The sequence below is a fragment of the Schistocerca nitens genome, chromosome 1 (genome assembly GCF_023898315.1).
Source record: "Schistocerca nitens isolate TAMUIC-IGC-003100 chromosome 1, iqSchNite1.1, whole genome shotgun sequence".
NCBI lineage: Eukaryota > Metazoa > Arthropoda > Insecta > Orthoptera > Acrididae > Schistocerca > Schistocerca nitens.
Genome location: NC_064614.1, coordinates 455,813,439 through 455,833,466, shown reverse-complemented (window position 1 = coordinate 455,833,466; position 20,028 = coordinate 455,813,439). Strand labels below are relative to the sequence as shown.

Below are 20,028 nucleotides of genomic sequence, written 5' to 3'. Positions count from 1 at the left end.
GTTGGAAAACACGATATGTTATGACTGGTTGCGCATAATTTTTAATGGTGTGAATCTCAAAAGCACCACCAGTATTGTTTATTTGTTTATGTTCAATAATTGTGAAGACATCATTGTCATTCACCTTTGGAGAGGGGCATGTGGTGTTGGTGGGACATGTAATCTAGTGCAGATCTGCAAAGCGGGACAATGATAGCAGCTTTATCACACTTTGCAGTATCTGCTGGTTTGGCAGTTTATTCCATGTAGTCTCGTCCTGGCTCAGAGATGTGCCACATAGCAATAGTACTGTAACAATCAATGTAACGGGGGTGAGAGATGAAACAGAGCAGTCATTCTAAAAAGAATTGTCGATCAACTTGTGCTGAGCATACCTAATGTCATAACTCATATTGTGTATGAACATTATATGACTTGTTTGAGTACTGTAATTGACAGATCAATATAATTATATATGGAACGACATGCTTTCCACTAACTGGTAGAAAGCTGAAGCAATAGATAAGCACTCAAGTTTTCAGCACAGATACATTTGCAGCAGAGAAGCAGTTATCCATCAGAACTACACAGTTTGGCAGAAAGGCAATTCAAGAGATATAAGTTCAAAATTTCCAAGATTGTAACCCCAACTCTTACACATTTTGCACATACAATCCACCTTACACTATTTACTCAACCAGCATCACAATCTTCAGCAGATTTGAGAATGAATCTCCTGTTCATTGGTGTGTTTGACACCTAAGTGTTATTTTGGCACAACATCCACATTCGGACCAAACATTATGACATCTACTTCCCTTCCTTTTTTAGTTCATAGGGTAACTTTAGTTTTACAACCTACACAATGACAGTCATGCAGTTTCTGCTGATGTCTAAGTGCTCTGTCAGTTAGCTTGTGTATGAGAAAAATGGTTTCTGCTTGTGTATTTCTGTAATTTCATGATAACACTTTTAAGACCAAACCTTTAACTTGCGTACATTTTATTCATTATTTAACTTATGTCCAAGGCTAATTTGTCATCTGGAATCTTACAATGCGCTATTACATTCAATCTGTCATCACATATACTGCCTGGCAACTAATACTGTTACTTTTGTCAGGTGGGAACTTTAAAAAAAATAGTCATGTAAATACTCAAAGCTGAACTGACAGCTTATGCTGGCTTCCATAGAAGACCAACTGTACTGAATCTACGTATTCTAATGGTCCATAGTGTACACTGATTCGACTTCCACGGCCATGTTGCAAATACATGCTGGCTTTCACAGAAAACCAACTGCAATGCATCTATGCATTCTGGTGAACAACGATTCAGTTTCCATGACCAAGTTGTAAACACACACCTCAATTGTATTACTAGCATACTACAATAGCATTGGCACTATAAATGATTCATTCATTTTCAAAGTATTACATGTTACAAACATGAGTGATGCACAAACAGAATTGTAAACCCACCAAGTTTGCATTGTGCCCGCCAATTGGCACTGCAAATGCGGTGTCTTGACAAAATGGCAATAAAGCAAGAAAAGAGTTTTGGTGTGTTGGAATATGTGAGATGTTTATCTATTACAACAGTGTAGTGCGACTTCAGAAGGAAATATGGAAGAGAACCACCACATAAGCAGAACACTGTGCATTGGTATTGATGATTTAGGGACACTGAATGTGTCTGTAAACAGAAATTTACCAATCAAACAAGTGTGCCAGGTGCAGCCATGGAGAGCATGAAACATCACAATGCAGGAAGCACTTCAGGATGAACACTTCACCTACTTCCTCATTGGAGCATCGATGGAAAACCAGACAATGAACTCCTGCAACACTGGACTGGGTGTTGTGGTGAAGATGATATGGCTCTGTTCCCTTGGGCCTCCTGGTTGCCTGACCTAACACATGCCTTTTTCCTTTGGGGGTACATTAAGGACTGTGTTTACACACCGCCAGCGCCAAAAATTTGACAGGATGCTGTGACATAAATTATGGAACAAACTTGGATGTATGTCAAGGGTGCAAACTGAAAACTTGGTGAGTTTGTTGTTCTATTCATCCATAAGTCATACCTGTACATGCAAAACTTTGAAAATATCGAGCTCTGAAAACAAATGAATTATTTGTAGCAGACCTGCATTAAGTTTGTATCACTCATATCCCACATGTTCATTCAGAACTCACCTAGTATGATGTCGCTTCTGGACAACAATGAAAGTTATCCCTGGTTTATAATCTCCTTCCAGCTTTATACATGCTTCACGGATTGCAGTTAGCTCATGCTGAAGAACCTGAAATTTATTTAGTTAAATTAAAATAATCTCTCTCAAACAGAATGGGATTATAAATTACCGCAACAACAATTTGTGAGTAGACGAAAATCCTTGAGTAATCATGAAAGCAAGGTCTCACATGTGTGTGTGTGTGTGTGTGTGTGTGTGTGTGTGTGTGTGTGTGTGTGTGTGTGTGTGCGCGCGCGTGCGGGTTTTTTTACCAACGGATAACCATCATAGGGCACAACAATCCATGTCTTCAACAAGCATTTTTTTGTTTTTCTGATTTTAAGCTGTATTCTCTCATAAACACCCCTTATACAGGGTGCAGAAAAACAATCTGCTAATAAAGAGGGAGCAAGGCAAAGGATGCCAAATCAAGCAAAATTTTTAAAATAACGACAGAGCGGAAACTCACTTTTGTGGAGATATGGCCATTAAAATACTGTCAAAATTCATGAGCTTGCAGAAATTTGTCCAGTAATTAAAACTGTTTAGGTGTTCCATCAGCACTCTTATGCCTTACTAAGCTGCTGCTGTGTCATGCTGCAGTTATGTTCCATTTTACTTGGTGCCAGAGTCAACACAAACACATATCCAAATTCTGGAGTTTTCAAAGTAATCTTAACTGTCAAAGGTGATAATGACATCCTTTAAAACATTTTATAGAACTGTGAACACCACCCAAGAAAATATTTTCCATTCTTATTTACTTAATTCTACTAGCAGTCTCCTGTCTCCTCCTTCATCCCCCAGTACATCTTTTCTCTTCCTTTTCTCCCGTCAGCCTCATTTATTTACTAGTAACAGTAAGACTCTGCTACAGTTCATCCAAAATAGCATTATGAAAAAGAGGGGGATGGGGGGGGGGGGGGAGTGTTTAGGGGTGGGAGGCCATGTACTTATGTAGATCCCGTTTCATCATTTCTAGCAAATCTGCTACACAATTTTGATAAAAGAAAATACATTTTTTGCATCTAAGAAACATAAAAAAATAAAATAAATAATCTAAGAAACATCAGTAATTTCTGAAATATTAATCACTCAAATTATTATCTGCAAAAAAGTATGATACCAGATACAAACTAAATATAACTAAAAACTGACACTACTCACATGAAGGAATTGTCCTTCTGACACACCATCTCTGTATAGTATGATACGGTGTGGTTTATAACCTCCTGTGCTTTTATAAAACATTATCAGCAACTCTCTGTAAAATCAGAAAAAAATTAATTCTTGTAGAAACAGTACACCACACACTAGTTAGTGATGTCAAGCGGAACTGAAGCTTGTAGAGTGGTTCACTGACATTTTAATCATCTCAAACTCAGAATAACTGAAAGCTACTGTTTTGGAGACAGTATTTCAAATTTGGCAGCCATTAATTTTGAGAAGAAAAATCACAATTTTCTTCTGAAGTGCGCAACAGTAATTTTATAACCTCAAGTGCATAAACGCAGCATTCACTTTAATTCTTTGTTGATAAACAAAGCTACACTAATAATATGTATCAGAAAGATAATACAATCATTAGACGCCTGAAAAAGACGTTATTTTATAGGCCTGCTCATGTAACATAATGTATAGTGTCAGGGAAATACACACACACAAAAGGATTTAATGTTTACAAGCGTTCAGAGCCAGTTGTCCCTTCTTCTGGCAGAAGATTTGAATGGAAGGAAAAGGGGCGAAGGAAAAGGACTGGAGAGGTTTAGAGAAAGGGGTATAGTTCAGAAAAGTCACCCAGAACCCCAGGTCAGGGGAGACTTACTGGATGGGATGAAAAGGAAACACTGATTGTTGGGGACTGCACCGGACGATATTTGAAAACCTGACAGCTTAAAGGTCGAAGAAAGACACAGTAAAATGCAAGTCAGATTACTACTAAAACATTATGCAAGAGTTAATAAGAGTGAAAAGCTAAGTGCACTGTATGTAACAGAGGTGGAGGGGGGGGCGGCGGCAAAAAGTAGACAAGTCAGAAAATGAAAAATGCAGAAAACTAAAATGGAGTGAAGAAAGGGCAGTTACTGGAATAAATGCCGAGATGGAAGGAATTAACGTAAATTAAGGCCAGGCGGGTGGCAAGAACCAAGGACATGTTGTAGTGCTAGCTCCCACATCCGGAGATCTGAGAAACTGGTGTCTTTGGGAAGAATCCAAATGGCAAGTATGGTGCAACAGGCACCGCGGTCATGACTGTCATGTTTACAGCATGCTCTGCAACAGGATATTGTGTGTTGCCTGTATACACCCCCTGCCTATGCCCATTCATCCTGACTGATAACTGAGTGATAGACATGCCAATGTAAAAGGCTGAACAGTATTTAGGTAACAGCTGGTATATGACGTATCGTTTCGCGAGCTGTTCTCTCTTTGGTAGTATATGTTTTGCCAGTTACAGGAAATCCGCTTTTGAACTATTGGGATAATTACATTCAGTGAAGACTGAAGTGAGAGTGGTTGTGTATTGATGTAAAGAGTCTGCATTTGAAAAAAAATGTTTGCCTCGAATGCCAAGGCTGTGTGGGAGGAAACGTTTCACATGGAAAGATGGCAAATGTCAAAATGTTAGTGCTGTTGTTTGTTAGTAGGTTTGATGTGGATGGAAGTGTGTAGCTGGCCTTCGTGATGATGAGATCAACGTCAAGGAAAGTGGCATGGGATGCAGAATAGGACCACGTGAAATTTAATTAGGAGAAGGTATTTAGAGATTCCAGGACTTTTAAAAGGCTGGCCTCACCATGAATCCATATGGCAAAGATGTCATCAATGTATCTAAACCAAACCAAGGGCTGAAGGCTTATGGATCCCAGGAAAGCCCCCACCAAGCGACCCATGAAAAGTTTGACACAGGAAGGAGCCACTGTGGTTTCAATGGCTGTACCCCTGATCTGTTTGTATGTCTGCCCCTCAAAGGTGAAATAATTGTTGGTACGTATAAAGTTAATCAAGTTGAGCAGGAAGGATGTCATAGACTTGGAATTAGGTGGGCATTGACTGAGGAAATGTTCAGCAACAGGCAGACCATGTACATAGGGAATGTTAGTATAGAGGGAGAGGGCATCAATGACAACAAGCAAGGTGTGGACTATCAAATGGAGAGCCACCTGCACAACGACACGTCATATACCAACTGTTACGTAAACACTGTTTGGCCTTTTACACTGGCATGGCTACCAGCCAATTGTCAGTCAGGATGAATGGGCATAGGCAGGGGGTGTATACAGACAACACACCATATCCTGTTGCAGAGCATTCTGTACAACATGACAGTCAGGACCTCTGTGCCTGTTTCACCACAAATTCCATCTGGATTTTTCCATTAAGACACCATTTTCTCATAACTCTGCAGGTGGGAACTAGCACTACAACATGTCCTTGATTGTCACCACCCACCTGGTCTTAATTTACATTAATTCCTTCTGTCTCATCATTTATTCACAGTAACTGCTCCTTTCCTCAATCTATTTTAGTTTTCTACAACTTTCACTAACTGACTTATCTATTTTTTGCCGTCCCCCCTCCCTCTCTGTTACATACAATGCATTTAGCTTTCACTCTTATTAACTCATGCACGATGTTTTAGTAGTAATCTCTGTCTTGCATATTACCCTGCCTTCCACCTTTAAGCTACCAGGTTTTCAAATCTCGTCCGCTGCAGTCCCCTTTCAAACCTTGTCCACTGCAGTCCCCGACAATCAGTCTTTCCTTCTCATCCGATTCATAAAGTCGCAAATGACCCAGGGTTCTGGATGACTTTTCTGAACTGTAACCCTTTCCTTAAACTCCTCTTCTGCCAGAAGAAGGAGCCACTGTCTCTGAAAGCTTGCAAACATTAAATTCTTTTGTGTGTGCGTGTTCTCCTGCCGCACTTGGGTGAGTATATTTTTTATCTATCCATTTACACTATATGAATATAATAGAGGGAAACATTCCACGTGGGAAAAATATATCTAAAAACAAAGATGATGTGACTTACCAAACGAAATCGCTGGCACGTCGATAGACACACAAACAAACACAAATATACACACATAATTCTAGCTTTCATGATATGTCTGCTTGTGTCTGTATATGTGTGGATGGATATGTGTGTGTGTGCGAGTGTATACCAGTGCTTTTTCCCCCCTAAGGTAAGTCTTTCCGCTCCCGGGATTGGAATGACTCCTTACCCTCTCCTTTAAAACCCACATCCTTTCGTCTTTCCCTCTCCTTCCCTCTTTCCTGACAAAGCAACGATTGGTTGCGAAAGCTAGAATTTTGTGTGTATGTTTGTGTTTGTATGTGTGTCTATCGACGTGCCGTCGATTTCGTTTGGTAAGTCACATCATCTTTGTTTTTAGATACATTTACACTATTTTATCAATAACTGATTACTTTCATTGTTATAATGTGTAGTGTGCTAGCTTCGAAGACAGGGAGGTGAGGCAGACCTAGAACAAATCCACACAGAAGATTAATGACTGTGGGGTGGTATACCAGCTAGCTTCAATACAGTTTTTTAGGTGATTTCCCACATCTGTTTAAGGCAAATGCTCAGTTGATCCCTACATTGCTATTCAGAGAATACAATACACAAACAGTTAAAATACGATAACACACAGAACAACATTTACACAGTTCATAGACAGATGGCACACACAACTTCGCTGACGTAGGTTACCTTTATGGCTGTATGGTGTCACGAAGCGCATCCAGCCATAAAGTTAAATAATAAAATGAAATTTGTCAAATCCTAAAACAGCAGACCATGTACTACATGGGACAAATGCACCAGAAAAGAAGAAAGGTCTATTTTATAAAATAATGTGCTAGAATCGAAAGATGTTTTCCCAGTAATTTATTAAGAGATTTGTATCTCTCTTCAGAACACCTTACACAGCTCAGACTTGCCATTCTAGGTATAGGTAACAGACTCTTCACTAAGTCAGCATTAACAGAGTACAGTACCACCCTGTGGTCATGTTGGAGTATAATAAACAGTTGTATTACACACGCAATATTTACTGAAATAAAAACAGTGTACACTCATTAAAGCAGAAAACTAACTACACTTTTTAACAGAACAAATGCTTCCTGTCTCTTCATTGGGTTTTTACACAACATCAAAGTTAAAGATAACGAGGGGGGGAGTACAAATAAAAGAGCTGTTGTACACTTGCTTAACTTTTAAGTCTCAACTAGTTGAAACAATAACTTAGAGCTGTGAACACAGATTATATGGAACTGTGGCAGTAGGAGTTGTTGGCCCAATTTGAAGGAGCAATGTAGTGCTTTTCAGTGTTTCCTCCACCTCTGCCTAATGTATTCGTCACTTCGTATTTCTCAAAATTTTGCTAGTTTAACTAGAAACAAACCATTTTCCTATGATGATGCATTAATCTTCACTAACTTGTAATACAAGTAATTGTTTTAGTTGACAATGTCAGATTTCTCGATATTTTAGTGCAACAAATAGAACCAAAACTGATGGGGTTTGGGGGAGATCTTTAAAATGGTGTATCAAGTACAGTGAATTTTCTGTACTATACAGATATAAATAAAGTAATCACCAAATATGGCACTTTAGCTTCACAAACATGTATACCAAAATAATGGTCGCTGTTTATTTTCCTCAGTCAGTCATATCAAAGGATGCATAATGTCATATACAAGTGTTTCCGGCAGTAAAACAGAACACTGAGAATGTTTATTTCAATATTTATTCAATACTCTTTTTATCATTTTGTGAATGACATTTGCAAAGGGAGCATGATCTGCTGCACAGACCAAGGCATAGGTTAGATTGAAACTAATTAGATGTCATGTTGATTTTCATATCTGCACAACTGAAGGCCCATATTTTTTTTCATGTTTACACTTACATTCTACAAAAATATTTAGTTTAAATGGTGCACTGGATTAAAGATCTCTCAAAGAGTTGACTACAATTGTTACTAGAATGAAGCGACCAACTGAGCAGTTCCATTCTGAATACATTCACACATTGCCCGTAAGTGTGCATTGCTGGGTTCAATTAGCAAGGTGTAACAGTTTTACTATTTTTCTGTGCCTTTTGCAACTAGTTAAGGGCATCCTTTTGTGTTAAATGAACACACTGGGCACAGAAATAATGTAAACAATGAAAACAAATCCAGAAAGTCAGGTTACCAAAAGCTGATTGCAACTGACTAGCAACTGGCATCTGAGGTAGCAGAGTGATATAACAACAGATAGCACACTGAGATGTGCTCTAATTTGATCATGCTGTAGTAGCTGTCCTTTAAACAACTCTCTGTTCCTCATTTTGTTGCCGGCCGGAGTGGCCGTGCGGTTCTAGGCACTACAGTCTGGAGCCGAGCGACTGCTACGGTCGCAGGTTCGAATCCTGCCTCGGGCATGGATGTGTGTGATGTCCTTAGGTTAGTTAGGTTTAATTAGTTCTAAATTCTAGGCGACTGATGACCTCAGAAGTTAAGTCGCATAGTGCTCAGAGCCATTTGAACCTCATTTTGTTATACTGACCCAGGTACAATAATCTGCCTTCCTGTACAGCTCTGGTGGGAAAATCAACAACAGAACTTAGGTTATGTGTTTAGTAATGGGGCCTGTAAATGTGTTTATTATATCCATATAATCTGTAAATTAGGCACAACTTCCGATGAACCGGAGCTTCTGTACACCCTTTTGCACACAGAAATCAAATTACAACCTGCACTTTTTAAATGTGGGAACAACAATTTTCATCATTGTGTACACTTCTACCCACAGTCAAATGACTATTGAAGTAAAGACTTGTGGCTTTATGAACAATAAATAGATGGCAGTGCAGTCACACAACTTTGTTCTGAACTGCCAACCAATATAAACAAATGGAATTTACTTTTAAAATACACATCATACAATATCTGATGCATGTAGAATCAGGTCACGAGGGTTGTAATTATGTATCTATTCCTACATTAACACCAATTTAGAAGAATCGTTAATTTTAGAACCCATATAAAAATGAAAATAACTGTCTGTTCTACAGCACACAAAATTATTTACTTTTTCTCACTGCTAAGGTGCACAACAAAGCGCTTTGCTATATTTAATTGTTCAAACAAGAAGATAATCCAAAAAAAGACAGTCCTAACCTGACCATACTGCTCAGTTCTTGGATGATTTCCTGGCGGTGCTGCTGGACTCTAACTGTTGCTGCATATCTTGAAGGGTGAGCATCCATTGAACCTACAACAGCTGCTATAGAAGGTTTCTTGTTATCACCTGCAGGAGGATGGGTGACATCTGCACCCAAAAATATTACTGGCTCATTGAACACCTGCAAATACATTATGAAACATTGTCTCTGTAATTCAAGCTGTCCTACCAAGTAAATCATAACTACAGCTCAAAAATTATTATAACGTTCAAAAATTACTGAACAATCAAACTTCACAGAGTTAGAGGTGGGACGAGGGTGAGGATAAGAAAACACTGATTCCACTAGTATAACTGATAACAGTTGTCCAAAAGACTAAAATTCCCACACCTTCACAGACTATTTTTACTACCCACTTTAGACTACAAATGAAAAAAATAAGACAAAAAATAAAAAGACAATACTGCTCCTTTTATGAAAAATAAACATGATGCTGATCAGAATGCTCCTTCCATTGCAAAGGCAGTATCTGCGTCAATTTGAAAGCAATTCCAGTTTACACTGTGGTAGTGCCAGAATAGAATTTATGTTTCTGTGGAAAGAAAACCTAAATGCAATACAGAATAAGAGGCGATAAAAAGTGGTGTTCAACTATAAGAACATGTTTCCTGGTCAGAGAGAAGCACAGAGTTTGCTGGAACAGCAAACATGATCAATATGTTTGAATGAACAAACAACTACAAACATAACATTAGTAAACATCTTTATAGAGTAACACACATTGTGTTGTTGCATAATGTATAGACTTATTTATGAATGAAGAAAAAAGTAATAGACTAAAATGTAGACAAATATATTTAGAAGTGACTAAACTTATCAGATATCCTCTCATAACATCAGAGTAGTTAATACATATATGGAATACATATGATCAGGTTACATTAACAATAGATGTAGCAGTTAATACATATAAGCAATAAATATGGCCGGGTTACACTAACAACACATGAGGCAAATATTAACTTATACTTAGCATCAATAGGCCTAGCCACTAAGGGCAGGTTTAAACCAAAGAAGAAAACAGGTATACTGCGTGATATGATAAATTAGGCAATTCTGTTCTCCACTGCTATCTAAATTAAGGCGTACATAATAAACCATCCCGACAGAGTAAAATATGCTGTATCCAGATTGAAACTCAAATCTTGATTTTATGCAGATAACACAATACCAACTGATCAGTAAAAACTGTACTAGCACTCCAAGTCTTAATCTAAAATCTTGTCAGTGTGTCTACCACTTTTCCACACATGACTCACATTTTTGAATTATGGTTAAAAAATTAAGTAAAAATATCACACAATTGCAGTGATGGACTAAGCCCGCTTTGGTGAAATTAAAAAAGGCCACCCGACCTGCTTAGGAATTGATGTATTTGTACTGTACATTTCGTAGAAAACGAATAATATAGACATTATGATTGACACAAATATAAAGCATTTTTAATTCGTGTACTATATGCTCTCATTGTTGTAATATACAAACTTAAAGACATTGGTGAGAAACTAAGAATACAAATCAGCATTTAGCACAGCAACCATCGCACAATAGTGCAAAGAAATAATAAAGAATAGCATAAGACTATTTCCTTTATTTTATATGTTTGGAAACAATGCTTGTATACTTGTAACAACAGTTTCATACCCTAGGTACTTGATAAAAGTTATTGATGTTAATATGGTACATGTTTCTGTGCCTTTATTTTACTGAAATTCCCAATAACGCCACTGAAATCTATTTCATTTGACACTTATATTTGTTCTCTAATGAATCAATAACAACTAGTTAATCTGCCCATTTTCTAACTTTAAAGATAACTTTTTATTAGATTCAGTTGAGAAAAACTTCTCTCGCATGATGTGACAGACACAAAAAGTACTGAAGTTATGTACAGGGTAATGATTCACTGAAGTTCCATTTAGTCATAAAGTGAAGGATTGCTTGGGCTATTTGTCTAGCAGCAACGCCCACACTTGTATCGACTCATGTAGACACCTATGATAACTTTATTTCTTGCATCACTTACTTCTTATCAAACTCATTGTAAATTTCTACTAGATTCTTCAGTGCTACAGCCAGTGTGTCACTGGAAGCTTCAAGCAAAAATTTTGGTTAAATGATTTGGAAAATTTTGGTTAAATGATTTGGAAAATTTTGGTGATTTCTTTCATGACTATTCTTGGATAAATCGGTCTACACATTCAGACAATAATTGACAAACTTTTTTCTGAATCGATAATTCTGTGTCATGAGCTAGTTCAACCTGCATTGCTTTCTTTTCCCTCATTGTTCCTCATTGATCAACGTGAATGTTCATAGCATTGCTGTCTACCTGTGTCAGACAGACAGTGAAAAAGGTCTTCTTGTCAGAGAAATGAAATTGTCAGCACAAGAAAGAGAGTTTGATGATGTCTTAAATATACATTTTCGTTTTTAGTCTATTATAATAATTTACTTCATTTTGTACATGTTCCTGATGATTTCAAAGTTGTCTCAATCCAAGAGTAATTCATAATACAGCTAAAAGCAATCAATATCACTGTTTTAAAACGGTCCTCTTGTCATTATAGGGAAATAAGATCGGCCTGACAAAAAGCCCCTTTACAAAACCTCACAGCTGTGAATACAATGCTTCAGAAAATAGCATCTCCATTATTTTACAGGCATTTTAACGAACTGGGAGTAATTTTGTATACAAGAACATTTTAAGACTAAAATAAAACCAATCATAACAAGTGGTCCCTTGTTACATTACAGTGCTTCATTCGTGATGGTACGCACCAGTACCTCTGATGAAAAAAAGCGTTATAATAAAGTTCTGAGACTTAAAGTCCAAATAAACACAATATCCCCCCCCCCCCCCCCCGGTAGGTCACAGCACCAAAATATCCCCCCCCCCCTCTCTTCTTCTTTTTAAAGTCAAGCACTGATTAGAGGTATACATGCCTACTCATAATGCCAATTTGCAGTTCTCCAAAGCTAAACACGTTGTTGGTATCGACATGGGCCACCACCTGCAGTTGGCTGCACCCTGTACTCTTCATGGCATCTGGAAGCACCCTTCCCACATCCGGAATGACTGCCTCTGGTATGCACACAGAGAGCACACTGGCTTCCTTCCCCTCATTGGCAGCCATGTGCCTAGGGGACCCCATTATGCGCCTAATGTTGGGAGATCCCAACCACCAGCAAACCCACCCTCTGTGAATGCCCAGACCTCGCAGGCCAAGAAGCTTCCTCTGGAACAGGATGGATGACTGCATCCAGATCAGAGACTTCGTCAGCCACAGATAACACCCGAAACCTGTTTGGCAAACGAACCGGGGAGGCCCTGCGATCAGCCCCTCGGAAAGTCTTTCGCTGCCTGTCAGACTTTGGAATGATCCCCCACTCGACCACGGGTGAAGACTCGACCTCAGTGCAGGCAATACCGGGGGCAGTCACAGCAGTGGACCAGTCGGAGGACACGTGGGACATGCTTGATGTCCCTTGCATACCCACATCCGACTCCCCACAGTGATGCCCCTTGGCCTGGCCTGGAGCTGGGAGCGAAGAGTCAACAACTCAGCTTGCATCTGTACACAGCAATCACAGTTCCTATCCATTATTGAAGTCTCCAGTTTGAAGCTTGTAAAAATATGTGCTAAATGAATGGTGAACTTGCCTTATTAGCAGCAGGAACTTGCGGTGCACTGTCACTGGTGGTCAAACTGACACTGAGCTGTTCTAATCAAAACAAACATTGATCTAGTAAAGTCATCAGAAGATTAAAACGAACTGCAAAACGATTTAGCCAAGATATCTGTTTGGCAAGAAAAATGGCAATTGACTCAAAATAATGAGGTCAACCGCATGAATGCAAAAAGGAATCCATTAAACTTCGGTTACATGATAAATCAATCAACTCTCAAGGCTGTAAATTCAATTAAATACCTAGAAATTACAATTACTAACAACTTAAATTGAAAGAAAAAATAGAAAATGTGATGAAGGCAAACCAATGACTGTGTTTTATTGGCGAACGACTTAGAAGAAGCAACAGATCTTCTACAGGATTGCCAACACTACACTTGTTCATCATCATTTGGAGTACTGCTGTGTGGAGTGGGATCCTTACCAGATAGGATTCATGGAGTACATCGAGAAAACTCAAAGAAGGGCATTTTTGTATTACTGAGAAATAGGAGAGTAAGTGCCATGGACATGATACAGGATTTGGTGTGGACCTCATTAAAGCAATGGTGTTTCTCGCCCGGCAGGTTCTTCTCACAAAATGTTAATCACCCAACTTACTCCCCTGAACATAAAATTTTATGCTGACCTACGTAGGGAGAAACAATCACCATAATAAAATAGGGAAATCAGAGCTCGCGCAGGAAGATATAGGTGTTCATTTTTCCACATGCTGTTTGAGAGTGGAATAACAGAGAATTATTGTGAAGATAATTCAATGAACCTCTACCAAGTACTTAAGTGTGATTTGCAGAGTAGCCATGTGGATATAGATGTAAACTGTGATCATTCCACAACTACAATATCTGCACGCAATGGGGGGAGGTTCAGAAGTTGGGTCTGTGGGTACCGAATGCTCTAAGTCAAAATCACAGAAATCAGTGGGTGGCCATATGTGCATCTCTGCTTGCTTGTCATCAATTGGGTACTGAACAATGGCTACCAATTCTATCCTGTACTGTTACTGGTGATGAGAGACGGTGTCTTTATACAAAAACAAGGAAAAGAAAGTAATGGCTGAGCCCAAACAAGGTAGCAACACCCCTTACAAAGACCTGTGTGTATTGACAAAAGATGTTATGTATCTGGTGGAATAGCAATGGTGTCGTGTACTACAAATTGCTTCCCAAAGGTATAACTATCATTGCTGACATTTATAGTCAACAACTGAGATGTCTTACACACACAAGAGTGCGTGAAGTGATGCTATTCCATGATAACGCCCACACACAGTCTGCTACACTCGAGGAGAAAAAAAAAAAAAAAAAAAAAAACTGTACAGGAGTTGGGTTGGGAAGTCATTCTGCAACCATCTTATTCAGCTGATCTTTCACCCTCAGGTTTTCATCTTTTCCACTCTCTAAAAACCTTCCAGGAACTCCTTTTCAAATGAAAATATGCTCCAAACATGGCTTGCTGAGTTCTTTGGCTCAAAATCACACAATTTCTACAATTGCGAATTCGAAAGAAGTTAGCCCAGTGTTGGCAGACTGTTGTAAATAGTGAAGAAGTTGTAAATAGTGTTGTATCTGTAGATAGTGGAATCACATACTGGGACAAGCAAGCTTGCTGTGGATGTAGTATCAAGGTGTGCCTTGGATGGATCTTGGATATCTTTCAAAGTGCTCACATTTTCTTTTATGACTTTAACTGAATTCTAATGAGCACTCCAGCAAGTATCAGACAGTAGTTACAAACTTTTTCCTTTTTTCTACAAGGAATTCCCGTCTCCATGTAGAAGACGACCTCAATACTAGACTGGATCATATTTTGCCATCAACTGCATCAATTCTCAGAAATTTCCTGTGTTTCCCATCAAATGTCTTCATGATCACTGCAGGAAATGTTCTGCTGGACTGAAAATAGTGTATGATCTAAAAGGCGATGAAAAATTATTCTCCAGTTCTGAGTCTCATCATTACCAATCTTCTGATTATCTTTGTTAATGGTTTTGTAAATGGATGTTCAGGCAGTGTTCCATACGTTTAAGGCTATGGATTTGATTTCCACCAATGACAGAAGCCAAAAATAAATATATTTTTGTTGCTATCATCCTTGGAGGTGAATAACTGGCAGAAAAAAAAAAAATTCTTCTTTGTTGATGGTCTTGTTCAAATATGAGTAAAACCTTGGTTAGTTCTGGTATATAAAATCTATATGACTAAAAGCTGATCTTGATACTACAGTTGGTAAAAATCATTGCTTCAATCTAGATGACTCTGCTCTGGTTCATCTAATCAGATTTTCATATTCATAAAATAAACTACACAGGGTGTCCCAGGAGAAATGACCAATGTTCAGGGTTATGACAGGTACAATCATTTGAAGCAAAACTCTAGCAAACATGGGCTCTGAAATGCATACCTTAAGAGCTATGAGGACTAGAGTTCAGTGGAAGAACCATGTTTCACAGCAGCGAATGTGAACAAGTGCTCATAGCTCTTAGTATCCACTTTAGAGCCCATGTTTACTGTACCTTTTTTTAATTTTGATCTATACTATCACCTCTCAAAAGATGGAACATAAAGGGCTTGCAGTAGAAGACTTTTGTTTCACAGTGTCAAATGTGAACAAGTGCTCATGCTTACTAGAATTTAATGCTACAAATGATTGTCCCTGTCATATTCCTTTATACTGGTCATTTGTCCTGGGACACCCCGTATAATAATTATGTATAACCTTTGAAAAAGTAATTTTTTGAATGTAATACTTAGTTAAAAAATTGATAATCACCTGTAAGCTCTTCACTGCACTTACGTGCATATTTTTAAACTGTACTGTGTACATGGCATAGGTATGGAATAGAGTTTCATGTAGAATAATTGTGTCTAGCAGACAACTGGTTATCATTCAACAGTTTTTAGATTTCATGCAAAACTTTTCAAAAATTTTAAGAATTCTGAAAACACCCATTCACAGTTTCCATTGTACAATTATTAGTAAGTAGGTAGGTAGGTACCTATGTACATTTGTATTTTGAATACATATGGGGCTTTGTACTCCAAACTGCTTTTTATTTACTGAACATATCTTGGCCTTTTTTGGCTTTTGATTAAAAATGGCCTGGACCCTCAAGATTTGGAGCCCCCCCCTCGATCCAGAGGTCCCTCCCAGCCCAGGTTCCCGTACACAGGGCATAGACATTGATTTACCAGCGGAAAAGTTACAATGCGCATTTCAGTAGTGACAGTCCCCTCTGGCCAAGGTGTGCACAAGCCAGTTTCCTGGTTACTGACAAACAATGTTCCCTCCAGTGTCCAGACTGGGCATTCAAGAATTTTGTATGTGTACAGCTGGGCTACCTTAAGTCAAGTTGGTTGCAATGTAGTCATGCCGTGTGGCACTCTGCTGCCGTACAGTTCTGTGCACATGAAACAGTCTCTCTGCTCCCAGTCCAGCCCTTGCAAGCGACGCCATCAGGCACCAACCCTATCAGCATCAATCCTTTCATTGCTAACCCTGTTGTCAAAGACATCGGTGCTGGCCCTGTTACAGCCGGTCCTCCATTCATCGCTAACCCTGTCATTGATGATGCTGGCATTCTCATCTGTCCAGTCATCACCGGCCCTGCCACAGTCGGCCCTCTTGACATTGCCACCTAGTTGATGCCGATGTCAGCTCTCTCGTCAGTGTAGTGGTCGCTGGCCCTGTCACGGCTGACCCTCTCGATGATTCTGATGTTGCTGCCTCCATTATCAGCTTGGCTGTTCCCACTGGCGCCACCATGGCCACTCCCACTGGCCCTGCTGGAAATCTCACTGAACACCCCCCACCCCCCCTTCGTGGCACCACTGGTCCCATCACGTGTTGTTCTGGACCTAACATTGCACCTGGAAGGAAATTGTGTCACAAGCCCTGCTTGCACCTGACCTTTTTCATCAGAAGTTACTGTGAAATGTTTAAGTGCTTTTTCTATTCTTGTCTCAGTCGTTGATGGTTCTGCAGTCTTGTTAGTTGTATCTTGCACTCTTAATTCAGATGTTCATACCAGTTTTGGGATTCTTTTTATGTTATGTTAGGTTTTGTTCTGTTCAATGTTTGTGGGATGCAAGGTTGCGTTACAGTATTCCATAACTCATTGGTCACTTTCTCAGGTGCATATTTACACAATGGATGATTGTTGGTTGTTTTGTTATAATTAATGGGACAATCTGTGCTGGAGGCTGTGTTGTGCCTCTCTTGGGTGCTGCACTTCTCCGAGTTAGTTGCACCATCTCTTTTAAGGGGGTGGTGGTCGGGATGGAGAGGTGTAATCAAGGTGTGCCCCTGAATTTTCGTTCACCACACTTATGAACAAAATTTGCAGGCCAGGTATGGCCCTTGCCTCATCTCACAGTATGTTTACCAATAGAAGAGTCACTGACCTGTTTACTGCCAAGCTTCCTGCAGCTGCCACAGCATCTGGGAGTGCTACCCATGCCAATATATGGTATGCAAGTCGAGGTACACAGTGTGGCAACCATAGGCACCTATTAGCCTCCGCACATGCAATCTTCTGCCGGACGTGTAATTAGGTCAGTGCTCCTCCCTCAGTGGCCAGTTATGCTCCATGCTCTGACCGACCAAGAGCCGCTATGGGTCTCCAGCGCCTGCCGCTGCCCCCAATAGTATTTTCTCGCCTTTGCTGTGAACCCTGCATGATGCTGCATTTCTGTCAGCCGGTCCCTAGGCACCAATTTGCAGTATCTGCAAGTGACTGCCCATTAGCTCACTGCCTTATGGGATCATGTCATTACAGCACCTCACTTGCCTACAAGCTCCCAGCCTTGTGGGACTGGGCCATTACTTACTCTCTCTGCTCCTTGCCACATCAACAACTATTGCCTTCGTCCTAATGCGCACATCTCGGGAACTGTCGAGTATCAAAATTTCTGTTATGCTGTGTAGATGTTTGTTTTCAGAAGAGGTATGTAGTTTTGTCATAATGTAAAGCGTAGATCTAAATACCATCTGTCAAACCACTTGGTTAAAGGACACTTCAAAATCAAACTCATCTTCATCTACATCTGTACTCTGCATGCCACAGTCGAGTGCATGGCAGAGGGCACTTCCCATTGTACCAGTTATAAGGGACTTCTTTCCCTTCCGTTCACATATGGAGAATGAGAGAATGATGGCTAAACCACCTCTGTGCATTCTGTAGTTCTCTTTGCAGTATCTACAGGATAGTATAATCCCAGACTCCTCACTTAAAGTCTTTCATAGGAGTCTGTATCTTCAGGCACCTGCCAGTTCAGTTTTTCAGCACCATTTTGATACTCCCCCATGGGTCAAAGAAACCTGTGATGATTTCTGCTTCCTTTCTTTACATACTTTCAATATCTACTGTCTGTCCTACTGGGTGCGGGACCCACACATCAGAGCACCATTTTAGAATAAGTTACAATAGTGTTTTCTAAGCAAACTAAATGGCAGACTGACTGTGGTCTCCTAATATCCCGCCAATGAAATGAAATCTGCCACCTGCTTGACCTACAACTGAACCTACTATACCATTCCATTTCATATCCCAACAAATTGTTAAACCAAGATTTTGCTTACACTGATTAATTGTAATTGTGACTTTTTGATATTTTAGTCATACGATTCTATGTTTACTCGTTTTGTGAAGTGTACATTTTCATTTCTGAAGATCTGCATCATTATGAAATTTGTTTTACTGTCTTTGAAATCTTATCATCTAATATTAAAAACAATTACAGCTGCAGTGGATAATTGCAGGACATAAACTAGACAACATATAACACTGTAAAATATAGACTAGCTCAAGAGACATGTATTTGTAACTTACACAAACTGTTATCGTATGTGACACTCTACCATGATCAAAACAACAAAGTGATTAATCATCGAGCATGGGATGGGCATGTTCATGTTTGCATAGGCACACAAATGATGGTGGCAGCAATAGCTGGTGTTTTCATTCAGCATATTATCACTTTTCTGGGGAACCAGTTTAGGACATTCTGCCATGTAAAATGAGCTTGCAGCACATAGTAACAATGCAACCAGTGAAAATGAATCTCTATTGTTATGTTACTTGCCACTCAAGTCATATGCAACCGACCATGTAAACTGGCAGCTGAGGTAACAAAGCGATTTAAAAACAGCTGCCAACAGTAAACAGTAACTGTCATTCATTTTGTTATTCTGATCCAGGTATAGGGCATTATTGGATACAAAAAAATCAACTGGGAAACATACCAGGTAAAATATAATGGTGTAAAATATGGACTAACTAACAGTACATGTATCTGTAACTTATACAACCTGTAATATGTGACTGCATGCTACTGTTGGATGCAAAAATTCCGTTAATACTCACTTTCGGCCTAATGCTTGGAACCAAAATGCTGTTAATACCTCCAAGTTTAACATTTATTTTGAGGCATAAATTAGACAGAGTTTGGGGCGAAGTTTTATTCACATTCTTTGCCTGAACACACTGTGTGGCCATTCCAAGTACTGTATCCCCAACACGTTTTACTTCAGCTGCAATCAAAATCATACACATTTACAAAATCCTGTTGGGAGAGTTAACACAAAAATGAAAAATAACAAAAACACAAGTTCTTAACTCTGGGTCTGTGATTTTTTTTTTATTAATACAACAGCGTACTGCTGCCAACATTTGCTGTCAACCATTTGAAATATGTGTCTACTGTAGTTCTGGAAATACTGAAACAATAGGGAGATTATGGGAGGCCATTTAAATATTCAGCCTAAGGGGTAGGGGGGTGGGGTGGGGGGTAGAGAGAGGATGGGTAGTACCAAGACTGGAAAACTGATTTAACACACACTAGTGTAAGTGCTAGAAAATTACTCATGTATAAATTATTGTG

General features: G+C 39.3%; 1 protein-coding gene across 1 annotated transcript in view; it reads right to left on the bottom strand.

The window, feature by feature from the left end:
* The window catches only part of LOC126251683 (protein argonaute-2), a 238,385-nt gene that overhangs the window by 61,205 nt on the left and 157,152 nt on the right, over nucleotides 1–20,028 (bottom strand). Inside the window, exons 12-15 of the mRNA XM_049952270.1 lie at nucleotides 19,512–19,678; nucleotides 9,390–9,574; nucleotides 3,382–3,478; nucleotides 2,177–2,283 (exon numbers count right to left, since the gene is read on the bottom strand). Coding sequence (XP_049808227.1) covers nucleotides 2,177–2,283; nucleotides 3,382–3,478; nucleotides 9,390–9,574; nucleotides 19,512–19,678 — 556 coding nt within the window. The remainder of the gene's footprint in view (nucleotides 1–2,176; nucleotides 2,284–3,381; nucleotides 3,479–9,389; nucleotides 9,575–19,511; nucleotides 19,679–20,028) is intronic.